Source organism: Hylobates moloch, unplaced genomic scaffold, assembly GCF_009828535.3.
Source record: "Hylobates moloch isolate HMO894 unplaced genomic scaffold, HMol_V3 SCAFFOLD_9, whole genome shotgun sequence".
NCBI classification, from domain to species: domain Eukaryota; kingdom Metazoa; phylum Chordata; class Mammalia; order Primates; family Hylobatidae; genus Hylobates; species Hylobates moloch.
Window position 1 is genome coordinate 7,163,911 of NW_026652284.1, and position 22,552 is coordinate 7,186,462.

The window sequence follows — 22,552 nt, forward strand, 5'->3', positions numbered from 1 at the left end:
AGTCACTTCACAAAAATAAACTGTAAAGGGAGACAAATCTTTGCCCTCTACATTCCATAAATTTTTGTCTTTCTCTTTTCGTTTTTAAATTAAATTTTATCCTTTGTTCCTTATTCTGTGTTACACAGAATATTTTTTAAGAACCCATTGTAAGACAGCAAACCATGTGACTGAGAGAATTATTGCATTCCAGAGGCACCAGCGTGCTCAGCCTTTGGGTTTTGGCATCAGGATTTTTTTAAATAATTTCAGTTTTAAAGATGGGAAGAGAGGGATGGTAGGTCTCAGTTTCTCTTAACTATTGTAAGGTAAAAGTGGGAAAATGTATGTGCTGAAATAACCAAAGGTGTTTTCTACAAGAGATTCAATGAATAAGTGGTAAATAGAACTAATGGTGTCACGTAGAGTAACTGTCCTCGGCGGTTTTCAGAATGTCTCCCATAAAATCTCTAGGGTGCATGAAACACCTGCCACATTCTTGGAAAAAGTATAATATATATTTAGTTTGTTCTCTCTATTCTAAACTGGGCATAAAGAACTAGAGTTTATTTTCCTGTTTTAAAAAATTAATTATACTGTGGCTTTTTAACAATGTGTTGTCCTGGAAATACCTACCTAGACTAGAACATAAGACCTTGCCCTTGAGAATTACCGAAATGACAGAGGAGTGCCTTTTGTGTCAGCGTCAGCATTAAAAGAACCAACCTGCACACACCTAATTTAGGATTTCAGGAATTGTCATCTTAATTTTTACATGATTCTAGGTGAGCTCTGAGGTGGCTGCATTTTAACACCCAGCAATTCTGGACTTGTTCCTCTTTGTCCTTCCAGCCAGTTCACGTGAGTGTGTCCAGCGGCTACGGGAGCCTGGGGAGCAGCGGGTCACAGGAGCAGCTTGTCAGCATCGCCTCCTCCAGTGAGGCCAGCGGGCACTGCGTGGAGGAGACGAAGGCGGAGCAGGTGCATGGGCTTATGTCACATTCTTATCGTGTTTTCTGTACTACCTCGGTTCTGCATGTGGTGACATCTTAGTATATATTCCTGACTTGAAGACCTCATCTGATAACAGATATTTTCATCCATTTTGGTTTGGAAAAAAAAAGTCTGTAAAAAAGAAAATATCACCTTTGGAAAGTGACATTTGAATTAATTGTATGCGTTCTAAAAATCTGCATATTGTGAACAGATTTATTTAGAATTTGTTGGTACCAGTATACTGTGGCATGGTGCAGGAAACTGAATTAAAGTGATTACTGTGCTTCAGTTATTATATCTTCAAAGAAACAGAAGCTAAGTGTGTTTTCTTTATGTATCTTTTAGTGGACATTTTTATAATTTTTGAAACATATTTTATCATTCCTTTCCCTAAGATGACCTTGCAGCAGGTCTATGCCAGTGTGAACAAAATTAAGAATCTGGGTCAGCAGCTCTACATTGAATCAATGACCAAATCATCATTCAAGCCAGTGACGGGGACACGCACAGAACCGAATGGTGGTGGTGAGTCAGCGAATGGTGGTGGTGAGTCAGTGAATGGTGGTGGTGAGTCAGCCGGCAGCCCCAAGGGTCTCCTCCCATGGGCTGTCACTCTCTGCATAGACGTCACGTATGTGATTCGTGAGCATAAAGTCATGACCCTGTGTTGCTGCTTTTCATATTTCTTGATTTGCCTAGATAGCAATAGTAATAGTAATAGTAGTAATAATAATGGCAGCAGCAAATACTGTTCTGAAAGGAAATGGTATTAGAATGTATTTGTAATAGTTGCAGTTCACTTTTACTGAAGAATTAACTTTTCTGTAAATACCAACAAATTATAGATTTCCCTCCCTACATGGGCATCTCTTTAAACAAAAAGAGTGGATTTTAGAATGCATTTTAAATAATGAAGTATATTAAAATGAAAATCCCTTTCTGTCATTTCAAACAAAATCTTTGTGACCTAAATTCAGTGAAAAAGTTTGGCTCTTTTCTTGACATGTATTTACTTTTCTCAAATACGAGGTAAGGAGCACTCAAAAAGAGCTGGATCACTAGTAAAACTGGCATCATATTGAAAAGTTAACCTAGTTGCATTGTGTGGCATAGAGGAAGTTCAATAATATAGAAATCAAATTAGATTGACATTTAAATTTAGCTAACTTTGCCTTCATTTTTCTTCCTGAATGTTAATATAATTTGGAAGTTGTGATGGATCTTGGTCACTAAATGTTAATAACCTCTATCATTTTCAAATGTAGACGTTTTACACAGTGGGGTGAAATTTCTAAGATCAATAATGATAACAGCTATATGCTTCAGGACTTGACATGATTTACACCACAAAAAGTCAAACTGCTGCTCCCATAGGTGACATCACTGGGAACCTTCTTAGTTTGTACTGCTGTAACAAAATACCTGTGACTAGATAATGGATAAAGAACAGAAACCTATTTCTTACAGTTTTGGAGGCGAGGAAGTCCAAGATCAGGGCACCGGCAGGTTCAGTGTCTAGTGAGGGCCAGGTCTGTGCTTCTCAGAGAACATAACTTCCTTGAAGGGGACAAATGCTGCGTCCTCACATGGCACAAGGGACAGAAAGGCAGAAAGAGACTTAGCTAGTTCCTTCTAGCCCTTTTGAAAGGTTGCAAATCCCATTCATGAGAACAGAGTCCTCATGACTTTGTCACTTCCTAAAGGCTGTGGCTGTTCACTGTCACATTGGGTTTTAAGTTGCAACATAGGAATCATGGAGGACACACACATTCAAACCATAGTAGAGCCCATAGGACTCCCCAGATAGAGCAAGTCCTGTTCTTTCTTTTTTTTTCTTTTCACCTCGATAGGAAGTTGAGCATTCCATTGGTTTCTTCTGCTGTTACATGTAAGGGCACAAGATAGGAATAACAGCTGCTTTTTTTATTGTCCCTTGAAACCCCTACATTTCTCCTCTGCAAAAGAATTTATCTTAAATACAATTTTTACTATATAGATTATTATTCCATGTCCTAGCAGAGAGAATTCTTTTAGGAGGTTTTTAAAGCTAAAGTGTCTAAATGTTTTTCTCATTGTCTGGTCCTGCTAGTCCTGCTCACAGCTGCCTGGGCCTAGGATCTCATGGTAGTATCACAGTTTCACACACTGACCTCTGTCCTCATCTCGGTATAGCTTCCTTTCTCACTTGCTGCATTATTCAATTTCTTATCATCTACCATGGATCTTGTAATGCCATCGGTACTATTTTTTTTTTTTGAAGGCTATATCTTTAAGTAGACAGCAATATTCCATCATTGACTTTTTATAAAATTGAAGCTGCAGGTGGCCAGGCGCAGTGGCTCACACCTGTAATCCCAGCACTTTGGGAGGCCGAGGCGGGCGGATCACGAGGTCAGGAGATCGAGACCATCCTGGCTAACATGGTGAAACCCCATCTCTACTAAAAATACAAAAAATTAGCTGGGCGTGGTGGCAGGCACCTGTAGTCCCAGCTACCCGGGAGGCTGAGGCAGGAGAATGGCGTGAACCCGGGAGGTGGAGCTTGCAGTGAGCCGAGATCGCGCCACTGCACTCCAGCCTGGGCAACAGAGCGAGACTCCATCTCAAAAAAAAAAAAATTGAAGCTGCAGGTAACTCCGTTTGCTTATGCAGCTACTTTAGAAACTGAAATGTTCCCACTCCTTAGATAGATTCTTACATTTGGCTCTAATAGCACACACAGGATGTGACTTTGGAGAAGAAAGATCTCTTGCCATTTGGCACAGCTTTGGAGAACCAATGTTTCTGGGAGATCTTGATTTTATTAACATTTGGAGACCTACAAGTTTAAAGAGCTACAGAAACCTTTATACTCTTTGCTTGAGAGACATGAGGATGCAACTTAAAAATGTTATAATATAAATGTTAGAAATTGACTAGAGATATATACCAATGAAAAGGAAAATGCTTAGTTAAGCACGATCATTGTTTACATGTATTATAGGAACTTAAGTTTAAAATTTATATTTACCTTTCTTACAACATAAGAGCAAATAATGCTTTAAAGAGAGATTTTAAAAGTTAGTATGAGTTAATATGGGAGGGCAAGGAATAACAGGGATATGTAAAGCCCCTTCAGCTACATGTACAGAGGCCAACTGCAAGAGACATCATTGAGGAAATCTGGGAAAAGTAAGTGTCCGTGTCTAGGGTGATGTAATGTCTGAGTGAGAGAAGATGACCCATAAGTTGAACAGGTTCAGAGTGAGATTGCTTCCAGTTTCTGCTCAGGGATGTAGAGAGCCAGAAACAGCATCACCCCAAACTTAACAGAAAAATCTAGATGAAAGGCAAGTTCAAGACCTTTCTTGACTTCAGAGTGCTGAGGTTACAGAGCAGCCAGCAGGCCTAAAATCTAAGGAGAGAAACATATTTGCAGGGAGGAGCAAGATCCAGCACTGGATTCCAGTGCACTGACAGCCTGAGTCAAGTAACTTGCAAAAGACAGACCCTCTCCAAGGCACAATGCCAAGGAAAGACCAAAAGCTGAAAGTGGAGCAGATATTGAGAAAAAACAAAAAAATTATCCACCAAACCAGCCACCAGCTGAGGCAAGAAGTATAATTAGAGGAATTTGAAAGCTGTTGTACACGCTGTAAAACCATTACAATACTCAAACCTGGTCTAAAAAATAGATTAATTCAGAGGTCTAAAAGAAGGAAAGGCATGCCCAGTCTCTGTGTCCTACAGAAGTTACGCAGTTCTCAACAAGAAATTATGTAGCATATGATGGGCAAGAAGGGAAGAAAGAAACCTCCCAAGAGACAAAACCATCATCAGAACAAGACTCAGAGAGGACACAGAAGTTGGAACTATCTGACAGGGAACGTAAAATAATTATGAATGATGTATTAAAGGCTAGTGGACAAAGTGGGCACCATGCAGGACTGGGTGGGTAATCGCAGCATAGAGATGGGCATGAAAGAAACCCTCAAATGGAAATGTAACATCTGTAACATCAATGCCAGAGACGAGGAACGCATTTGATAGCACTCAACACAGCCTGGAAAAGAATCATTATTCAAGCTGAAACAGAGAAAGAAGAATGAAGCAAACAGAATAGAGCATTCTAAGAATTTGGAGACAGCCTCAAACTATCCAACATAGGTGTAGTTGGAATCTCAGAAGAAACATTTGAAGAAATAACAGTCAGGAATTTTCTACTGAGCCAAAGACCATCAAGTAAGTTAAATACAGAACAAGTACAAAACACTTGGGCATATCATATTCAAACTGATGGAAAAAAGAAAATCTTGAATTACATACAGAGAAACAAAGATAAGAATTATAACAGACATTTCTTCAGAAACCATGCACACTAAAAAGACAATAGAGTAGCATCCTCAACCAGAAAAACTGTCAGCACAGAATTCTATACCTAGTGAAAACGATCTTTAAGAAAATAAAGGTGATATAAAGATTTTCTCAAACAAAAATCATGGGAATTTATTTCCAGCACACTTATTCCATAAGAAATGCTAAAGGAATTTCTTAAGACAGAAAGATTATGATACCAGACCAAAAACTTGGATCTACACAAAGAAGTGAAAAGCACTGGAAAGGGAATAAATGAAGATAAAAGAAATTCTATTTTTTAATTTTTAAAATTACTCATAAAGATAATGGACTAAAGTAAAACCAGCAAACTGGATTTATAGCATATATAAAAGTAATCTTTGTGACAACAATACTACAGAGAGTGGGAGGAAGGTATTGGGAATATACTGTTATTAGGTCGTTACACTGTATTTGAAACAGTATTTTATAATTTGGAAGTAGACACTAAGTACGCAAGAATATATATTGGAAACTTTAGGAAAACAATTCGAAAATATTTTTTAAGTATAAATAATAAGTTAATAGAGGAGGTAAAATGGAATTTAAGACACTTAACCCAAAATGGTGGTCAGAAACCAAATGGACTGAAGCTGGGAGTGGTGCCATGTGCCAGCTACTAAGAACACTGAGGTGAGAGGATCACTTGAGCCCAGGAGTTCGAGTCCAGCCTGGGCAACGTAGCCATACCTCATCTCTAAAAATACACTTAAAAATAAATAGCAAATGGAACAAATAGAAAACAGCTAGTGGCTGGCATATTTTAATCCAGCAACATCAACAATCACTGAATGTACTGAATATGATATGAATCATATTCAATTCAATTATTCATATTCAATATTAATCTCAGGACACTAATTTACAAGACTGAAATTGTCAAATTGGATGAAAAAATCTAGCTACATACTATCTACAAGAACCCATTGTGAAGATAAACATAGGTTAAAAGCAAAAGTAGAAAAGATATACCATGGTAACACAAAAGAAAGTGGGAAGCTGTATTATTACACAAAGTGAACTTCAGAACAAGGAATGTTAGCAAAGTTAGAAAGAGAGACTGTATAACAGATAAAGGAGTTGATTCCTTAATGTAAGACAGAACAGTCTTACGTGTTTGTGTATCTAATATCAGAGCTGTTTATTCTCTAACCATAATGGATTAAACTAGAAATCAGTAACAGAGGTATCTAGAAAATCCTCAAATGTTCAGAAATGAAATAACTTCGTACTTGCAAATAATCCACAGGTCAGAGAGGAAGTTTCAAGGGAAATAAAAACATTTTGGGCCGGGCGCGGTGGCTCACGCCTGTAATCCCAGCACTTTGGGGGGCCGAGGTGGGCAGATCACGAGGTAAGGAAATCGAGACCATCCTGGCTAACACAGTGAAACTCTGTCTCTACAAAAAAAAAAAAAAAAAAAAAAAGAAATTAGCCAGGTGTGGTGGCACACGCCTGTAGTCCCAGCTACTCAGGAGGCTGAGGCAGAAGAATTGAGTGAACCTAGGAGGCGGAACTTGCAGTGAGCCAAGATTCCGCCACTGCACTCCAGCCTGGGTGACAGAGCGAGACTCCGTCTCAAAAAAAAAAAAAAAAAAAATTGAACAAAATGAAAAGAGAACATAAAATATGTGGGATATACCTAAAACACTGCTTAAAGGGAAATTTACAGCATTGAGTGTTTATATGGAAAAAAGAAGAATGGTCTCGACTCAGTAATCTAAGCTTCCTCCTTAAAAATAAGAGAAAGAAGAACAAATTGTATCTCAAGCAACAAGAAGGAAATAATAAAGACCAGATATCAATGGAATTGAAGAGAAACTAAGTTAAAGGGTAATAAAATTAATAAGTCTTTAGCCATACTGAACAAAAGAAAAGAAAGGAAGGACAGGTTGGGCTTTATCAAAATTTAAAACTTCTCCTTTTTGAAAGAGCTGATAACTATGGCCATACCACCCTGAACGCACCCAATCTTATCTGAAAGACACTGATAAGACAATGAAAAGACAAAATAGTTGCAAATGATATATACAATAATGAAGTTATATCCAGTGTACATAAAGAACGCTCAAAACTCAAGAAGACAACCCAATTAGAAACATTTTTCCAAAGAAGATACATAAACAGCAGATAGCATATGAAAAGATGCTGAACCTAAGTCATTAGACGAAGAAAGTGTAAACCATATGAGATAACACCACACATTTGTGAGAATGGCTAAGGTTTTTTTAAAAAACAGTACCAAGTGTTGGCAAGGACACAGTGACCGGAGCACTCACCTATTGTTGGAGGTAATGCCAAATTGTACAGCCACTTTGGGAAAGTTTGACATTTCCCATAAAGTTAGACATACTCTTACCACTGTAACTTAGCAATTCTATTCCTAGTGATGTACCCAACTGAAATAGAAACTTAAGTTCACGCAAAAACTTGTACGTGAATATTTATTACACTGTTACTCTCCAAACACAGAAACCCAAATGTCATTCAGCAGGAGAATGGATAAGCTATGTATATCCACACAGTGAAATGCTACTTAACGGTGAAGAGAAATGAAGTTGATTCACAGACCATTGTGTATATATAAATCTTAAATACGTTTCGTTAAGTGAAAGAAGGCAGAACCAAAAGGTTACATATTGTACAATTCCATTCTGGAAAAGTGTTCTTTCTGGAATGCTGTAGCTCTGGAAAACAGATCAGTATTTACTATGATTGGGTAAAGGAGGAGGTGACTACAGAGGGACAGCTGTAAGAACATTTTTAAGTCATCGAAATGTTCTTTTGGTTACTGTGGTGATGGATACACACCTTTCCGTGCATTTGCCAAAACCCACAGATTGGTGCACTCCATCAACCCCAAAATGCAGAGAGAACCCAAGATGAGATGCAGGCATTGACAACTGAGTCCAACTGCATTACAGATGACGGGCCTAAACACACGGGGTGGGGAAGAACGGAGCTCAGTAGCTTTGGAAAACAGTGCTTCAACTGGATCTCCTAGGGCTAAATACAAAATTATGAATGTGCACAAACACTATACTCAAGTTGGTGTATTCGTTTCCCACCAGAGTACGGGTTAGCAATTCCAAAGCGACTTTATACTAGGGTTGAACAAATTGTGGAAGCCGCTATAGATAATGATAACCAGACTCCTCACTATCAGAGGAAAGCCACACAAAGTGGAAGGGAAGGAACTCCATGGTGCTGGATTGGCGAGAACAGTTTCAGTGTGGACTCATGCCCCTTTTGTTTAATATACAGAGAGATGGATAGACACGGGTCAGTATACTATACCAAATAAATAAAGAATAAAACAGATGGTTCAGGCAAAGATTATCAAGGAATGAAACTAGAGGTGAAAGGTTAATGGGGAACTTAAACTTTGAGAAGTTTAAAAGAAACAGAATACTTGCGTGATCTCAAAGTATTCCTCCAAAACCTATTATTTGTTTATTACATTGTAAAATAGTAACTTTACACAGGACAAACAAACCTGAGAGACACCATGTTAACCAATGAACAAGGTAACAAAACATACTGACATCATGTACCCTAGGATGATGCACAAGGAAGGACACTGCACCTCCACCGCGTTCTTTCCCCAAATGCATAACCTCGATCTAATCATGAGAAGACATCAGAGAAACTCAAATCGAAGGCCATCCCACTAAAGTTCTGACCCTGAACGGAAAAACAACATTGAGTGGTAAACTGATAAAATCCAAAGAAGGTCTGTTTTCCAGTTAGTAGAATGGTACCACTGTTCATTTCCTAGTTCGGGTCATTTTATTATGGTTGTAGACCATGGTAACATTAGTGGAAGCTGGGTGATGGGCATATAGGAACTCTATTGTACTATTTTTGCAACTCTTCAAGTCTAAAATTATTTCAAAATTAAAAGTTAAAAATCATTAATGAGTGAAAGGTAATAGAGTCATTTTTCCATAATACCCTCTGAAAATAGAGAAGCCTCTTCCAAGCCAGCTAAAAATGACCAGTGTCTAACACTTCTACAAAACTTCTCAGTAGTACGTGACATAATTGGTTACTCCTTCCTTGAGAAAGTTTTCATTCTTGGTCACTGTGAGGCCGAACCTTGCAGGATTTTCTGTTATCTTTCCAGCTGCCCTTTTTCAGTCTCCTTTATTGGCTCAATGTCCTTTATAGGAAGTTTTTAGTGCTGAAGCCTGGAGGTTTTTTCTCCTCTCTGTACCTACATCTACGATGATGTCCACTTGCCACATTTGGCAATTTAAATTCAAATTCAATACAATTAAAGGTAATACAATTAACATTTAGTTTCTTAGTTGCTCTAGCCATATTCCAAGTGCTTAATAGGTACGTTAGCACATACAATACTAGTCAGCACAAATAATCCATCAGTCATCACAGAAAGTTCTGTTGGACACAGGCTCCATGTGGGAGATGCCGTGTACTTCACACAGCATCACGTAAGACCCGCAGGTCTTCCCACATTCCACCCTTAGTGATTGCCAGGGTTGATCAGTTGTACAGGCAGCGTCAGCTTAACATTGGAAAGTTCCCTATCAACCTTAAACCTATGGTTTCATTCCTTGATAATCTTTGTTGGAAATTTTTGTTTCATTCCTTATTTTTCTAAATACAGTTGTAGCCATCCTATGTGTAATGTGCTGTGCACCTTATTTTATTCACATTATTTGTTGTGGATATCTTTCTATTAGTGCATTTTAGATCTGCACTCATTTTTAATAGCTGCATAATATTCTATTGATATATACATGATAAAGTGCCATGATTTAATTTTGGTAAGAAAGTATATGTTCTTAATTACATGCTGGGTACTTTTAGTTGCACATCCCTTTATTCTGTTTCAGGTGAATGTAAGACCTTTACTTCCTTCCACCAAACACTGAAAAATAATAGTGTGTACACTGAGCCCTGTGAGGATTTGAGGAACGATGAGCACAGCCCATCCTATCAACAGATCAACTGTATCGACAGTGTCATCAGGTATGAGACCGCAAGTTTGGATACCATGTAAGTCTGTTCCAGAAGCATACACTGTCACTGTAGAGACTTCATAGAATTTTTAATAGCTGCTCTGACTTGGTTTTTCATTATAAATCAGTAGATGTTTATGGCGTGCCTAACACATACGCTGAACATTTCAGAAGGCACAAAAAGCTAAAAGATGCATCCCTTCTTTGAAAGAACTGTGGTATAGTTCAGAAGACAAGACCTAATTTTGTCAAAATTAAATGGTGTAAGGCAAGCTTGTCCAACCCATGGCCCACAGGCTACATGTGGCACAGGATGGCTTTGAATGCAGCCCAACACAAGTATGTAAACTTTCTTAAAACGTTATGAGATTTTTTTTGTGTGATTTTTTTTAGTTCATCAGTTATGATTAGTATTAGTGTATTTTATGTGTGGCCCAAGACAATTATTCTTCTTCCATTGTGGCCCAGGAAAGCCAAAAGATTGGACGCCCGTGGTATAAGATATGAAGGTTAATTCAAGACTACAGTAAAAGAAATGTTAGAATCCAGTGATTGAGGTTGGGATGGTCAGGGAAGACTTTATCAAAGAGGAAAGTAGAAAGTATCCCAAACACAAGTGGCATGAGAAAAGCAAAGAGGTGGGAAATGGCACAGTTAGGGAACAGGTAAGAATGTGTGGCCTAATTATGTTGTTACAGATACCTGAAGAGCTACAACATTCCAGCTTTGAAAAGAAAGTGTATCTCCTGTACAAATACAACTTCTTCCTCCTCAGAAGAAGACAGGCAGAACCACAAGGCAGATGATGTCCAAGCCTTACAAGGTAACAAGAATGCCCCTCAGAGTTAAATTCAAAGAACTGTAAATACATCCTTCTTGTTTCTCTTTAATGGCTTACATTTATTTTGTTGTAAGCATAAAATTCTGGTTTCATATTACCTCTTTATGGCCAGTAAGGTTTAATTTCTCAGTTACAAACTTCTGCAAACTGGGTCTTTTATATAAATTTCTCGTTGGAATTTTTCTTTTCACTGTCGGTTTCTCTTACACCACCAGCTGGTTTGCAAATCCCAGCCATACCTAAATCAGAAATGCCAACAAATGGACGGTCCGTAGACACAGGAGGAGGAGCTCCACAGATCCTGTCCACGGCGATGCTGAGCTTGGGGTCGGGCATAAGCCAGTGCAGTTACAGCAGCACCATTGTCCACGTCCCACCCCCAGAGACAGGTACCACACTCACCTCTTACTTTGAAAATATACTCAACTTTAACTACATTGTGATGAGAAAACAAAAGTCATGAATACCATTTGCTCAGTTATAACTTCTAAACTACACATTTTTTCCTTTCTTTAGTTCAGTTAAAGTATTTCTGGAAACATTATCATGTTTATGTTGGTTACATATTTTGGACAGTATTTCTCAGTTACGTTATTTGTCAGTGAAATCAGTTGACACATATAAAGCACTTAATACAGTACCTAGTAGGTAGGTATTAGTAAGCCCTCAATTAGTGTTAGCCATTATTAATGCAATTATTGATGGGACTGTGTTAGGTTACTTCCTTGCTGACTTTTAAAGAATGTGTTCCTTTCACCTGCATTTCACCATCCTGTATTGCTGTGATGAGCTCAGTCACACATACATTCAGATTTTTGTATTGGTGTGATGGCAATGAATAGAGGACTTTAAAACTCTTCATTAAACACTATAATTTCTTGGTAAATTATTCTACTGTCTTCTTATTCCTCTTTATTGCCACTTGTCCTTTTGACATTTTCATCACTCATAACAATTTGGGTAGATGAAGGAATGGTGACGAATATGTTAAATTGGATTTTCACATGATCTCTGCTTTATCTTTGCTAGTCTTCAGTGGCCTATCAGCTAATATGTGTTGAGCCATTTCTGTGTGCCACTGTCTGCTTTTAGTTCTTCACTGGTATGATCTCATGAAATCTTTCCAACAACCTGTGAGATGGAGAGCGTGGTACTGACAGATCTGTGGATTGGTGAAGAAAGATCAGAGAGCATTACGTTTCTAATTAGTCAAAAGTAGAATTTCACTGGAACTGAGCTAGCCCCTCCACAGAGGAGCATATGCATATTTTTTAGTGTGCCTTTTAATATTTTGCATTCCTGTGTGGGCATGTAGCTGTTCATAATACAGCCCATACAGGAAGGGAGGGTATCACCCAATATGAAAAGCTCTTTTTTTTATATTCTGCCACTCTGCTTTCTATACTCTGCTCTTGTATTACCATTTTTAATGAATTTATACTAAAGTCTGTATGCTTTAGGAAATTTTTACTGCTGTTAGTTTCTTCTGATCTTAAATCAGCCTCAACATTTACAGGGCCACATCTTTATTCCATGGAGAAAAAGCAGAATCAGAGCCCAGATAGTCCTTAAAACATATCTCTATGTCTTTTGCTTTCTGAAAAGCTTATATTCATTAGCTCAGTTTGCATCCTGACTCAGATGAGTTGTGTCTAAGGACGATGGTCACAAATGCATTTCCTTGCAAGTTAATATCTTCATTTTATGTGTGGAACAATTAAGCCACAAATAGGCAAAGTAACTTAACTTGCCCAATATCACACAGCCCTGAGTAGTAGAGTAGGGAATCAAGTATTGACCATTAGTCTCTAGGAGTCATTGCCATTACAGATATTTTGAACCTAAAGCAGGGTGTAATTAAGATGGAATGTAGGCCAGGCACAGTGGCTCATGCCTGTAACCCCAGCATTTTGGGAGACCAACACAGGAGGATTGTTTGAATGCAGGAGTTTGAGACCAGCTTGGGCAACATAGTGAGACTGTCTACAAAAAAATTAAATTTTTTTTTTTTTTTGAGAAGGAGTCACCCAGGCTGGAGTGCAGTGGTGCGATCTCAATTCACTGCAGCCTCCACCTCCGGGATTCAAGCAATTCTCCTGCCTCAGCCTCCCGAATAGCTGGGATTACGGGTACCTGCCACCACGCCCAGCTAGTTTTTGTATTTTTAGTAGAGACAGGGTTTCACCATGTTGGCCAGGCTGGTCTCGAACTCCTGACCTCAGGTGATCCGCCTGCCTTGGCCTCCCAAAGTGCTGGGATTACAGGCATGAGCCACAGCGCCCAGCCCTAAAATAATTTTTTAAAAGATGGGATATGAGATACAATGACTAAGCCAATCAATAAAATGAAATTTTAAAATATACTCAATCCCAAAGAAGGGCAGGAAAGGAGGAATAGATTAACAAAAAAGAAGCAGAGAGAACAAACCAAATAAGATAATAGCTCTATATCCAGCTGTGTCAATACTGACATAAAATTGACTCAACACTTCAATTAAAAGGCAAAAATTGGGCCAAGCATAGTGGTTCACACCTGTAATCCCAGGGACTCAGGAGGCCAAGGAGGTAAGACTGCTTGAGGCCGGGAGTTTGAGACCAGCCTGGGCAATACAGTGAAACCCCATCTCTACAAAAAATGTTTAAATTAGCCAGGTGTGGTGAACCACACCTGTTGTCCCAGCTACTTGGGAGGCTGAGGCAGGAGGATCAGTTGAGCCTAGCTTGAGCCCATCTTGGGTTCGTTGCTACAGTGAGCTCTGATCACATTACTGTACTCCAGCCTGAGTGACAGAGCAAGACCCTGTCTCTAAAAATAAGTAAATACATGAAAGGCAAAAATTCTCAAAACAGATTTTAAAAAATCAAGAGCTAACTATATGCAAAATACAAATGAAATTCACAAATGGATTGAAAGTAAATGAATGGAAAAAGATGCACAAGTGAAACAGTAAGCATCAGAAGGCTGCAGTGCCTTATTAATATATGTAAAATAGATTCCAGGACATCTTTTCATAATGACAAGGCGGTCAATTCATCAGGAAGACATAACAGTCATAAATGTATATTCACTAATAACAGCTTTGAAAGCTGTGAAGCAGCCGGGCACGGTGGTTCACGCCTGTAATCCCAGCACTTTGGGAGGCCCAGGCAGTCAGATCACCTGAGGTCAGGCGTTCAAGACCAGCCTGACCAACATGGAGAAACCCCATCTTTACTGAAAATGCAAAATTAGCTGGGCATGGTGACGCATGCCTGTAATCCCAGCTACTCAGGAGGCTGAGGCAGGAGAATCGCTTGAACCTGGGAGATGGAGGTTGCAGTGAACCAAGATCATGCCATTGCACTCTACACTCCAGCCTGGGCAACAACAGCAAAACTCCGTCTCAAAAAAAAAAAAAAAAACTATGAAGCAAAAATAAGGAAATAGACTTTCCATAATTATATTTGGAAAATTGTACACTCCCTCTCTGCAACTGATAAAAACATAGAGAAAAAATAAGAAACAGATGATCCATACAACACTATCAACCACCTTGATCTAATTGACACTTAGAGAACGTGAGACCCAGTAACTGCATAATCCACAACCTTTTCAAGTACACACAGTATGTTCACTGAGAAATACAACATGTTGGGCTATAGTATGTCTCAGATTTAAAAGGATTGATGGTGTGTGAACTGTGTTCTCTGGCTAGTGAATTAAATTAAAAATCAGTAATAAGATGTTTCAACCCAAATGTTTATAAATCAGACAACACATTTCTAAGTGTGATTCAAAAAAGAAATCACAAAGAGAATTAGAAAATATTTCCAAATCAATGATACTGAAAGTATAGCATACTAAAATGTATGGAATACAGCTAAAAACGGGGCTTGTAAGAAGATCAATAGCCTTAAAAATGCTGTTAGAGAAGAAATGTCTCAAATCAGTGATCTAAAGTTACAGTTTAAAAAGTCAGCAAAAGAAGAGTGAAATAAGTCCAAGACAGAATGAAGGAAATAATAAAGACAAAAGCAAGAATCGACAAAATAGAAAACAGACAATAGAGAAAATTAAAGCTAAAAGTTGGTTCTTTGAAAAGATGAACACAATTGATAAACTTATACCAGTACAGAGTGGTCTTGGTTCATGTAGCTGTACAGTAAGTCTTGAAATCAGGTTAAATCCTTCAGCTTTATTCTTCAAGATTGCTTTGACTGTTAGGTCTTCTGTCTGTATAAACTGTAGACTCAGTTTCTCGGTGCCTTTTTTCCTTATTATGGGGTTGTATTTTCCTGCTTCTTTGCATGCCTGGTGATTCTTTCTAATTGGATGCCAGATACTGTGAATGGGTACCAAATATATCTGTATTCCTATAAATATTCTTGATCTTTATTCTGGGTCCCAGTGAAGTTACCTGTAAACAGATTGATCCTTTCAGGCTTTGCTTTTTAAATTTGCTAGGCAGGACAAATAGTGTGTGGTCTAGGCCTATTTTTCCTCTGCTACCAAGGCAAGACCTTCCTGAGTGCTCCTTGTGGTGCCTCAGGAGTTAGGAGAGTCTCTAGTCTGGTGGATGGGAACTGGCACTACTCCGCAGCTTGCGTGAGCTTCAGCTCTTATTCCTGCTAATCCTCTCAGATGTTTTTTTCCTCCCATGAATGCCCTGGTGAGTCCTTGGAAACCCTCCAGGCTGCACGCTGGGGCAGTCCTCGGGCTCACCTCCCTTGTTTCTTATCCTCGGGGGTCACTTTCCTTCAGTGTCTGAAACCTATTATTTTATATATTTTGGCTTTTTTTTTTTTTTTTTTTTTTTAATCTCAGGAAGGTAAGTTTGGTCCCTGTTACTCCAACTTGGCCGGAAGCAAAGCCCTCTGTGGTGCTTGCTGATTTAGTCACAGGCCACTTCTGGATGTGGAGTGGGCCAAACCCACCCAAACCACCCAGATAACTGCACCACAGGGGTGAGACGGAATGGGTATTGGGGGAGCCCTCTACAGTGTCCACCACAAAATCTTTTGTTGTTAGAAGTAATTTTTTAGAAGCAACCCCAAAATAGATATAACTATTCTATATCAATAAAAGTAATTTTAATGTACAACTATTATATATCAATAATAAATAAAAAAGAGGCAACCCAAAATCCATCCACAGGTGTTCACTTTAGTAAACTGTGCTATTCATATAAACTGGAACTCTGCAGCAGTGTAGAAGTACAAGACAACTGTCTAGCCACTGGTAAAGTTCTCCAAGGGATATGGTAAAGTGAAAAAGGTGCGTTGATGGCTAATGTACATATGTGCCTTTGGGTAAAGATGGAGTCAGAGAGGAAGATAATCTATATTCATCCTTGTTCATATGTAATAAACTGGAAGGGCCGGGTACGGTGGCTCATGCCTGTAATCCCAGCACTTTGGGAGGCCAAGGCAGATGGATCACCTGAGGTCAAGAGTTTGAGACCAGCCTGGCCAACACGGTGAAACCCCGTCTCTACTAAAAATATAAAATTAGCCCGGTGTGGTGGCACATGCCTGTAATTCCAGCTACTTGGGAGGCTGAAGCAGGAGAATCACTTGAACTCAGGAAGCAGAGGTTGCAGTGAGCCAAGATCATGCCATTGCACTCTAGCCTGGGCAACAAGAGTGAAACTCCATCTCAAAAAAAAAAAATTAATAAATACAAAATTTAGCCAGGCGTGGTGTGGCGCACGCTTATAGTCCCAGCTGCTTGGGAGGCTAAGGCAGAATCGCTTGAACCTGGGAGGCAGAGGTTGCAGTGAGCCATGATGGTGCCACTGCACTCCAGCGGAATGGTCTTCTGCAGGGGAAACAAATGAGAACTAGACAGAGCGTGGACAGGGATGAGGGGAATTTACTACATGTCTTTATTAATACTTCCTGATTTTTGAACCACATGAATATATTACCTATTTAAAAGGTAAGTTCAAAGATAAAAAGAAATTTTGAAGAATTCAGGGAGAGAGAAAAACGTTTCCAATAAAAGCAAGATTTAAATAAATGTGTGCATATTATTACAACTGTAAAATGTATGTGCATTGGTGCAAAGAATATAAAGGAAGACAGAAAATCAAGAATTTCTGTGCTAGGCTAATGAAGATTTTTTGTATTCCAGCAGTTATAATAATGTTTGTAAAAATGAAAGGCAGTTAACAAAGTAAAATAAATAAATACAAATAATTGATAGGAATTAAAATTAAATATGTCTTCTTCCACCTCAGCCAGGGATGCCACCCTCTTCTGTGAGCCCTGGACCCTGAATATGCAGCCAGCCCCTTTGACTTCGGAAGAATTTAAACACGTGGGGCTCACAGCAGCTGTTCTGTCAGCGCACACCCAGAAGGAAGAGCAGAATTATGTTGATAAATTCCGAGAAAAGATCCTGTCATCACCCTACAGCTCCTATCTTCAGCAAGAAAGCAGGAGCAAAGCCAAATATTCATATTTTCAAGGTACGTAAGTTTTTAAAAATAAATGCCATTAATCTTTGTAAATGTTACAAACTATATCTAAGGACTAGGAGATAAGGAGTGAACAATAGGAATTTTACTTGTAAGAAACTGATGGAGAGATGCTGAAACAATCCATTTACATCAACAATTTAGGTAAGTTCTTTCTTAGATCCTATATCTGAGAAACTTTTTTTGTGAGAAACTGATCGAGAGATGCTGAAATAAGTTTATTCGATAGCAACTATTTTTATCCGGAATTTTGTTCATCTTTTTAGAGCCACTTTTTGCCACTCTGGTAGTATTGGCAAATGCGCATTCATTTGTCAGCTACCTATAACTACCTGTGAGTGGCATCCTTCTCTTCTTTTTGGGTTTAATTTTCCATAATTTGTCGCTACCTTTATCCTTCCAGGAGATTCTACTTCCGAGCAGACACGGTCGGCCGGCTGCAGGAAAGGGAAGCACAAGCGGAAGAAGCTGCCGGAGCCGCCGGACAGCAGCAGCTCGAACTCGGGCTCTGGTCCCCGCAGGGGAGCGCATCAGAACGCACAGCCCTGCTGCCCCTCCGCGGCCTCCTCTCCGCACACCTCGAGCCCGACCTTCCCACCTGCCGCCATGGTGCCCAGCCAGGCCCCTTACCTGGTCCCAGCTTTTCCCCTCCCAGCCACGGCCTCTCCCGGAAGAGAATACGCAGCCCCCGGAACTGCACCGGAAGGCCTGCATGGGCCGCCCTTGTCCGAGGGCCTGCAGCCTTATCCAGCTTTCCCTTTTCCTTACTTGGATACTTTTATGACCGTTTTCCTGCCTGACCCCCCTGTCTGTCCTCTGTTGTCGCCATCGTTCTTTCCATGTCCATTTCTGGGGGCGACAGCCTCTTCTGCGATATCACCCTCAATGTCCTCAGCAATGAGTCCAACCCTGAACCCACCCCCTTCAGTCACCAACCAAAGGAGAGAGGAGGAAAAGTGGGAGGCACAAAGCCAGGGGCACCCGTTCATTACTTCGAGAAGCAGCTCACCCTTGCAGTTAAACTTACTTCAGGAAGAGATGCCCAGACCCTCTGAATCTGCAGATCAGATGAGAAGGAACATGTGCCCACAAGCTGAGTATGTAAGTGATGCTCATTTTCAACACTCAAGTGGGAAAGTGAATATCTTACTAAAGTTGAGGTGGTCGCGTTGGGACTCAGCGCTGACATCCTCAATAGGTAATCTGCATGGCTACTGTGAGTGATCCTGTTAGCCTAATTCTGTGTAAACACGAAACACATCTGCCTGGCTCTGTTTGGAAAGTAGACACGAAAGAATCATCTATATTCTAGTTTCTTACATACTTTGTGAGGTTTTTTCCAAAGTGCTGTCTTTTAAGTTTTCATGTGAACTGGATTCCCTCCACTCTAAAATTCGATCCGGGTATTACGTGTAAGTGTTCATTGCCTATAATACGTATTTGTTTACTTACAACCGGGGTTATGGTCTGGTAAGATAGGAATAAGCCATATTGACAATTTAACGATTGTACTTCTTCATGCACAGTCACAGGACAACAGGTGTGTATGAAGAGGTAGGAGCTATTTTATTTGTTGTTATCAGTAGAGTAGGCAGTTCATAGTTTCACACTTAAACATGTCATTTTTTCAAAACCAAAAGCTTTTTTGGTCTGCTCCCTTTAACTTTTCTTCCCTTTACCTAAAAAGCCATTCTCAGGTTTATTTAGCAGGTTAAACTTTGGAATCTGATGTTCCTGTATTTAGGTATAGAATCCAAGGCAAGTGTGAATATTTACACAGATTTTTCTTTGACCTTCTCTTTAAGGTGTAATACCCTTCTTTAACAGATATTCAAAATCTAGTGATACAAATCAAGAAAATGTGCTCACTTTTGAAAGCCTGGTATTAGTGTGCTTGCTAAAAATCGAAGGCAAGGCAGTATATTACAGTGAGTAAAGCCTGGGCTATGGAATAAGACATGGAGTCAAATCCCAGCTCAGTCACTAGTTAGGAGGATTCACTTAGACAAGTTACTTAGATAAGTTATTTAACCTTTCTTTGCCTCTGTTTCCTTATTAGGAAAATGGAAAGATGAATCCCTCATAGCTTACTCTGAGGGCTAAATGATGTATTTATATAGTACTTCTCCCTATGCAGTAGGTGCTCCTGGAGAGCTGGAACTTTGTTTTGTTCATTATTATATTCCTAGTGTTTGACGCAGTGCCTAGAACATATAAAATGTTCAATATGTATTTGCTGAGTGACAAAAAAACTACTTGTGCAGTGCCTGGCATGTAGCAGGTACTGAGAAAGTAGTAGAGCCTTAATATTACTTACAAACGAACTTATTTCTTAGGGATAGGCTGGAAAGTTTTTACTTCTTAGTTATATATGTAAATTTTATTCTGTTTAACATATGGAGTTGAAGATCTGCCAGTTACAGTAGTCTCTCCCTTACCCAGGGGATATGTTTCAAACCCCTGGTGGATGCCGGAAACCGTGGATAGTTCTGAACCCTATATACAGTATGTTTTTTCCTAAACATACTATACATATCTGTGGTAAAGTTTAATTGATAAATTAAGAACAGTAAGAGATTAACAGCAGTAACTAATAACATAGAAGAGTAATAACAATATACTCATCACAGTTTCACCGATAGAAGATTCATTCTTGCCTAAAATTGTAGCACTCTCAGCATATGGGTTTTTCCTTTCCTTCTTGAGAACTTTCACCTTTTCACTTAAATGAAGCACTTTATGACTTCTCTTTGGCATATCCCAATTGCTGGCATCACTCCTCTTGCACTTTGGGGCCATTATTAAGTAAAATAAGTGTTACTTGAACACAAGCACTATGACAGCACAACAGTAGATCTGATAACCAAGACGGCTACTGAGCGACTAACAAGTGGGTAGCACATACAGTGTGGAGGTGTGAAATAAAGGAATGATTCCTATCACAGGCTGGAAGCAATGAGACAGCTCAAAATTTTATGACACTACCAGAATGGCTCACAATTTTAAACTTAAGAACTGTTTATTTCTGGAATTTTCCATTTACTATTTTTGGACCTCAGTTGACCACAGGTAACTGAAACTACAGAAAGCAAAACTATGAATAAAGGAGGACTACTGTATTTTGTGATAAGAAGATTAAAGTGTCTTTTCATGTGCCCTTACTTTCTAGCAGTGTGTTACAGGCAACAATGGCAGTGAGAGCAGTCCTGCCACTACTGGTGCACTGTCCACGGGGTCACCTCCCAGGGAGAATCCATCCCATCCTACTGCCAGCACATTGTCCACGGGATTGCCTCCCAGTGGGGCTCCATCCCATCCTACTGCCAGTGTTCTGCCCACGGGGTCACCTCCCAGCGAATCTCCATCCGGAACTGGTTCAGCAGCATCAGGTAGTGGATCAGGACAACTAATGTTTCAAACTCCATTGCCAGGCATTCACTATGTGATGAGCTCTCATTGTGTAACCCAGGCACTGATGTGGAAGTACAGGGTTTTTTTTCTTTTTCCCTTTTTCCTTTTTGTCAGGTATATTGGGGTATATTTATACACAATAAAATTCACCAATTTTAGGGGGTACAAACAAGAATTCTGACAGATGTGTACCTTAGTGTAAGCACTACCACAATCACCATATAGAATATTTCTGTCACCCCAAACAGTTCTGTGACCCTCACCAGTCCATCTCTGCCCTGCCCGTTCGTCTCCTGGCAGCCACTGGTTTGCTTTCTGTCACTTTAGTTTTGCTTTTCCTATGATTTATGTATAGAATCAGACAGTATGCTGTCTTTCGTATTAGGATTCTTTCAGTTAGCATGATGCTGTTGAGATGCACCCTCAATAGCATTTATAGCTTAGATCTGTGATCCATTTTGAGTTAATTTTTGTGTATGGTATGAGGAAGGGTTAATATATTTTCTTTACATTGGGATATCTAACTGTTCCTGCCTTGTTTGTTCAAAGGATTAATCTTTCCCCCATTAAGTTGCCGTGACACCTTTGTTGAAAATAACTTGACCATATACATGTGGGTCTATTTCTGGACTGTCTTTTCTGTTCCACTGATCTGTATGGCTAGCTTTAGGCCAATACCACACTCGAGTAATGTAACTTTCAAGTAAGTCTTGAAGCCTGGTGAAGTAAGTCCTTCAACTTAATTCTTCTTTTCAAAATGATTTTGAATATTCTAGGTCCTTTGTCCATGTAAATTATAGACTCCATTTCTCAGTTTCTACAAAAAAGTCTTCTGGTGTTTGGATTGAAATTGTGTTGAATCTGTAGATGATCAATTTGTGAATAATTATCTTCCTGATGATATTGAGTATTTTGATCCACAAGTACAATTTCTCTATGTAGGTCTTTAATTCTTCTCAGCAGTGTTTTATAGTTTTCAGCCTGCAATTCTTACACATATTTTGCTAAATTTATCTCTAAGGATTTTATAATTGTTGATGCTACTGAAAATGGCATTTAAAATTTTCAGTTTGCAATTGTTTGTTGTTAGCATATAGAAATTTAATCAAATTGTGTATTTTTAACTTGTATTCTGCAGTCTTGCTAAACTCATTGATTAGTTTTAGTAGCTCTTTTGTAGATTCTGCAGGACTTTTCCACATAGTCTTTATTATCTGCAAATATAATTTTACTTCTTTTTTTCCGTCTGTATGTATGTATTTATTTGTCTTGCCTCATTGAACTGGCTAGGACCCACAGTGAAGTGTTTAATAGAAATAGGAAAATAGACACTCTTGCCTGGTTCACAGTCTTAATGGGAAAGCAGTCAGTGTTTCACCATTAAGTATGATGTTAAATATAAGTTTTCCTTGAATGCCCTTATCAGATTGAGGAAGTTCCCTTCTATTGCTGCTCCACTGAGTTGACTTTTCTGCGTCTGTTGAGATAATCATGTGGTTTTCCTCCGTT

At 39.2% G+C, this 22,552-nt stretch overlaps 1 protein-coding gene across 9 annotated transcripts in view; it reads left to right on the forward strand.

Annotated features, from left to right (window-relative positions):
• Positions 1 to 22,552, forward strand: part of PER3 (period circadian regulator 3) — a 61,878-nt gene that overhangs the window by 25,608 nt on the left and 13,718 nt on the right. For 4 of the 9 annotated variants that reach the window (XM_032758804.2, XM_032758797.2, XM_032758800.2 and 1 more), the window contains exons 12-19: positions 832 to 960; positions 1,371 to 1,521; positions 10,209 to 10,344; positions 11,033 to 11,157; positions 11,391 to 11,564; positions 17,393 to 17,623; positions 18,036 to 18,733; positions 20,802 to 21,021. In XM_032758804.2, the coding sequence (XP_032614695.1) occupies positions 832 to 960; positions 1,371 to 1,521; positions 10,209 to 10,344; positions 11,033 to 11,157; positions 11,391 to 11,564; positions 17,393 to 17,623; positions 18,036 to 18,733; positions 20,802 to 21,021 (1,864 nt within the window). The remainder of the gene's footprint in view (positions 1 to 831; positions 961 to 1,370; positions 1,522 to 10,208; positions 10,345 to 11,032; positions 11,158 to 11,390; positions 11,565 to 17,392; positions 17,624 to 18,035; positions 18,734 to 20,801; positions 21,022 to 22,552) is intronic. The other 5 variants (XM_032758802.2, XM_032758803.2, XM_058443923.1 and 2 more) reach the window with 4 other exon arrangements.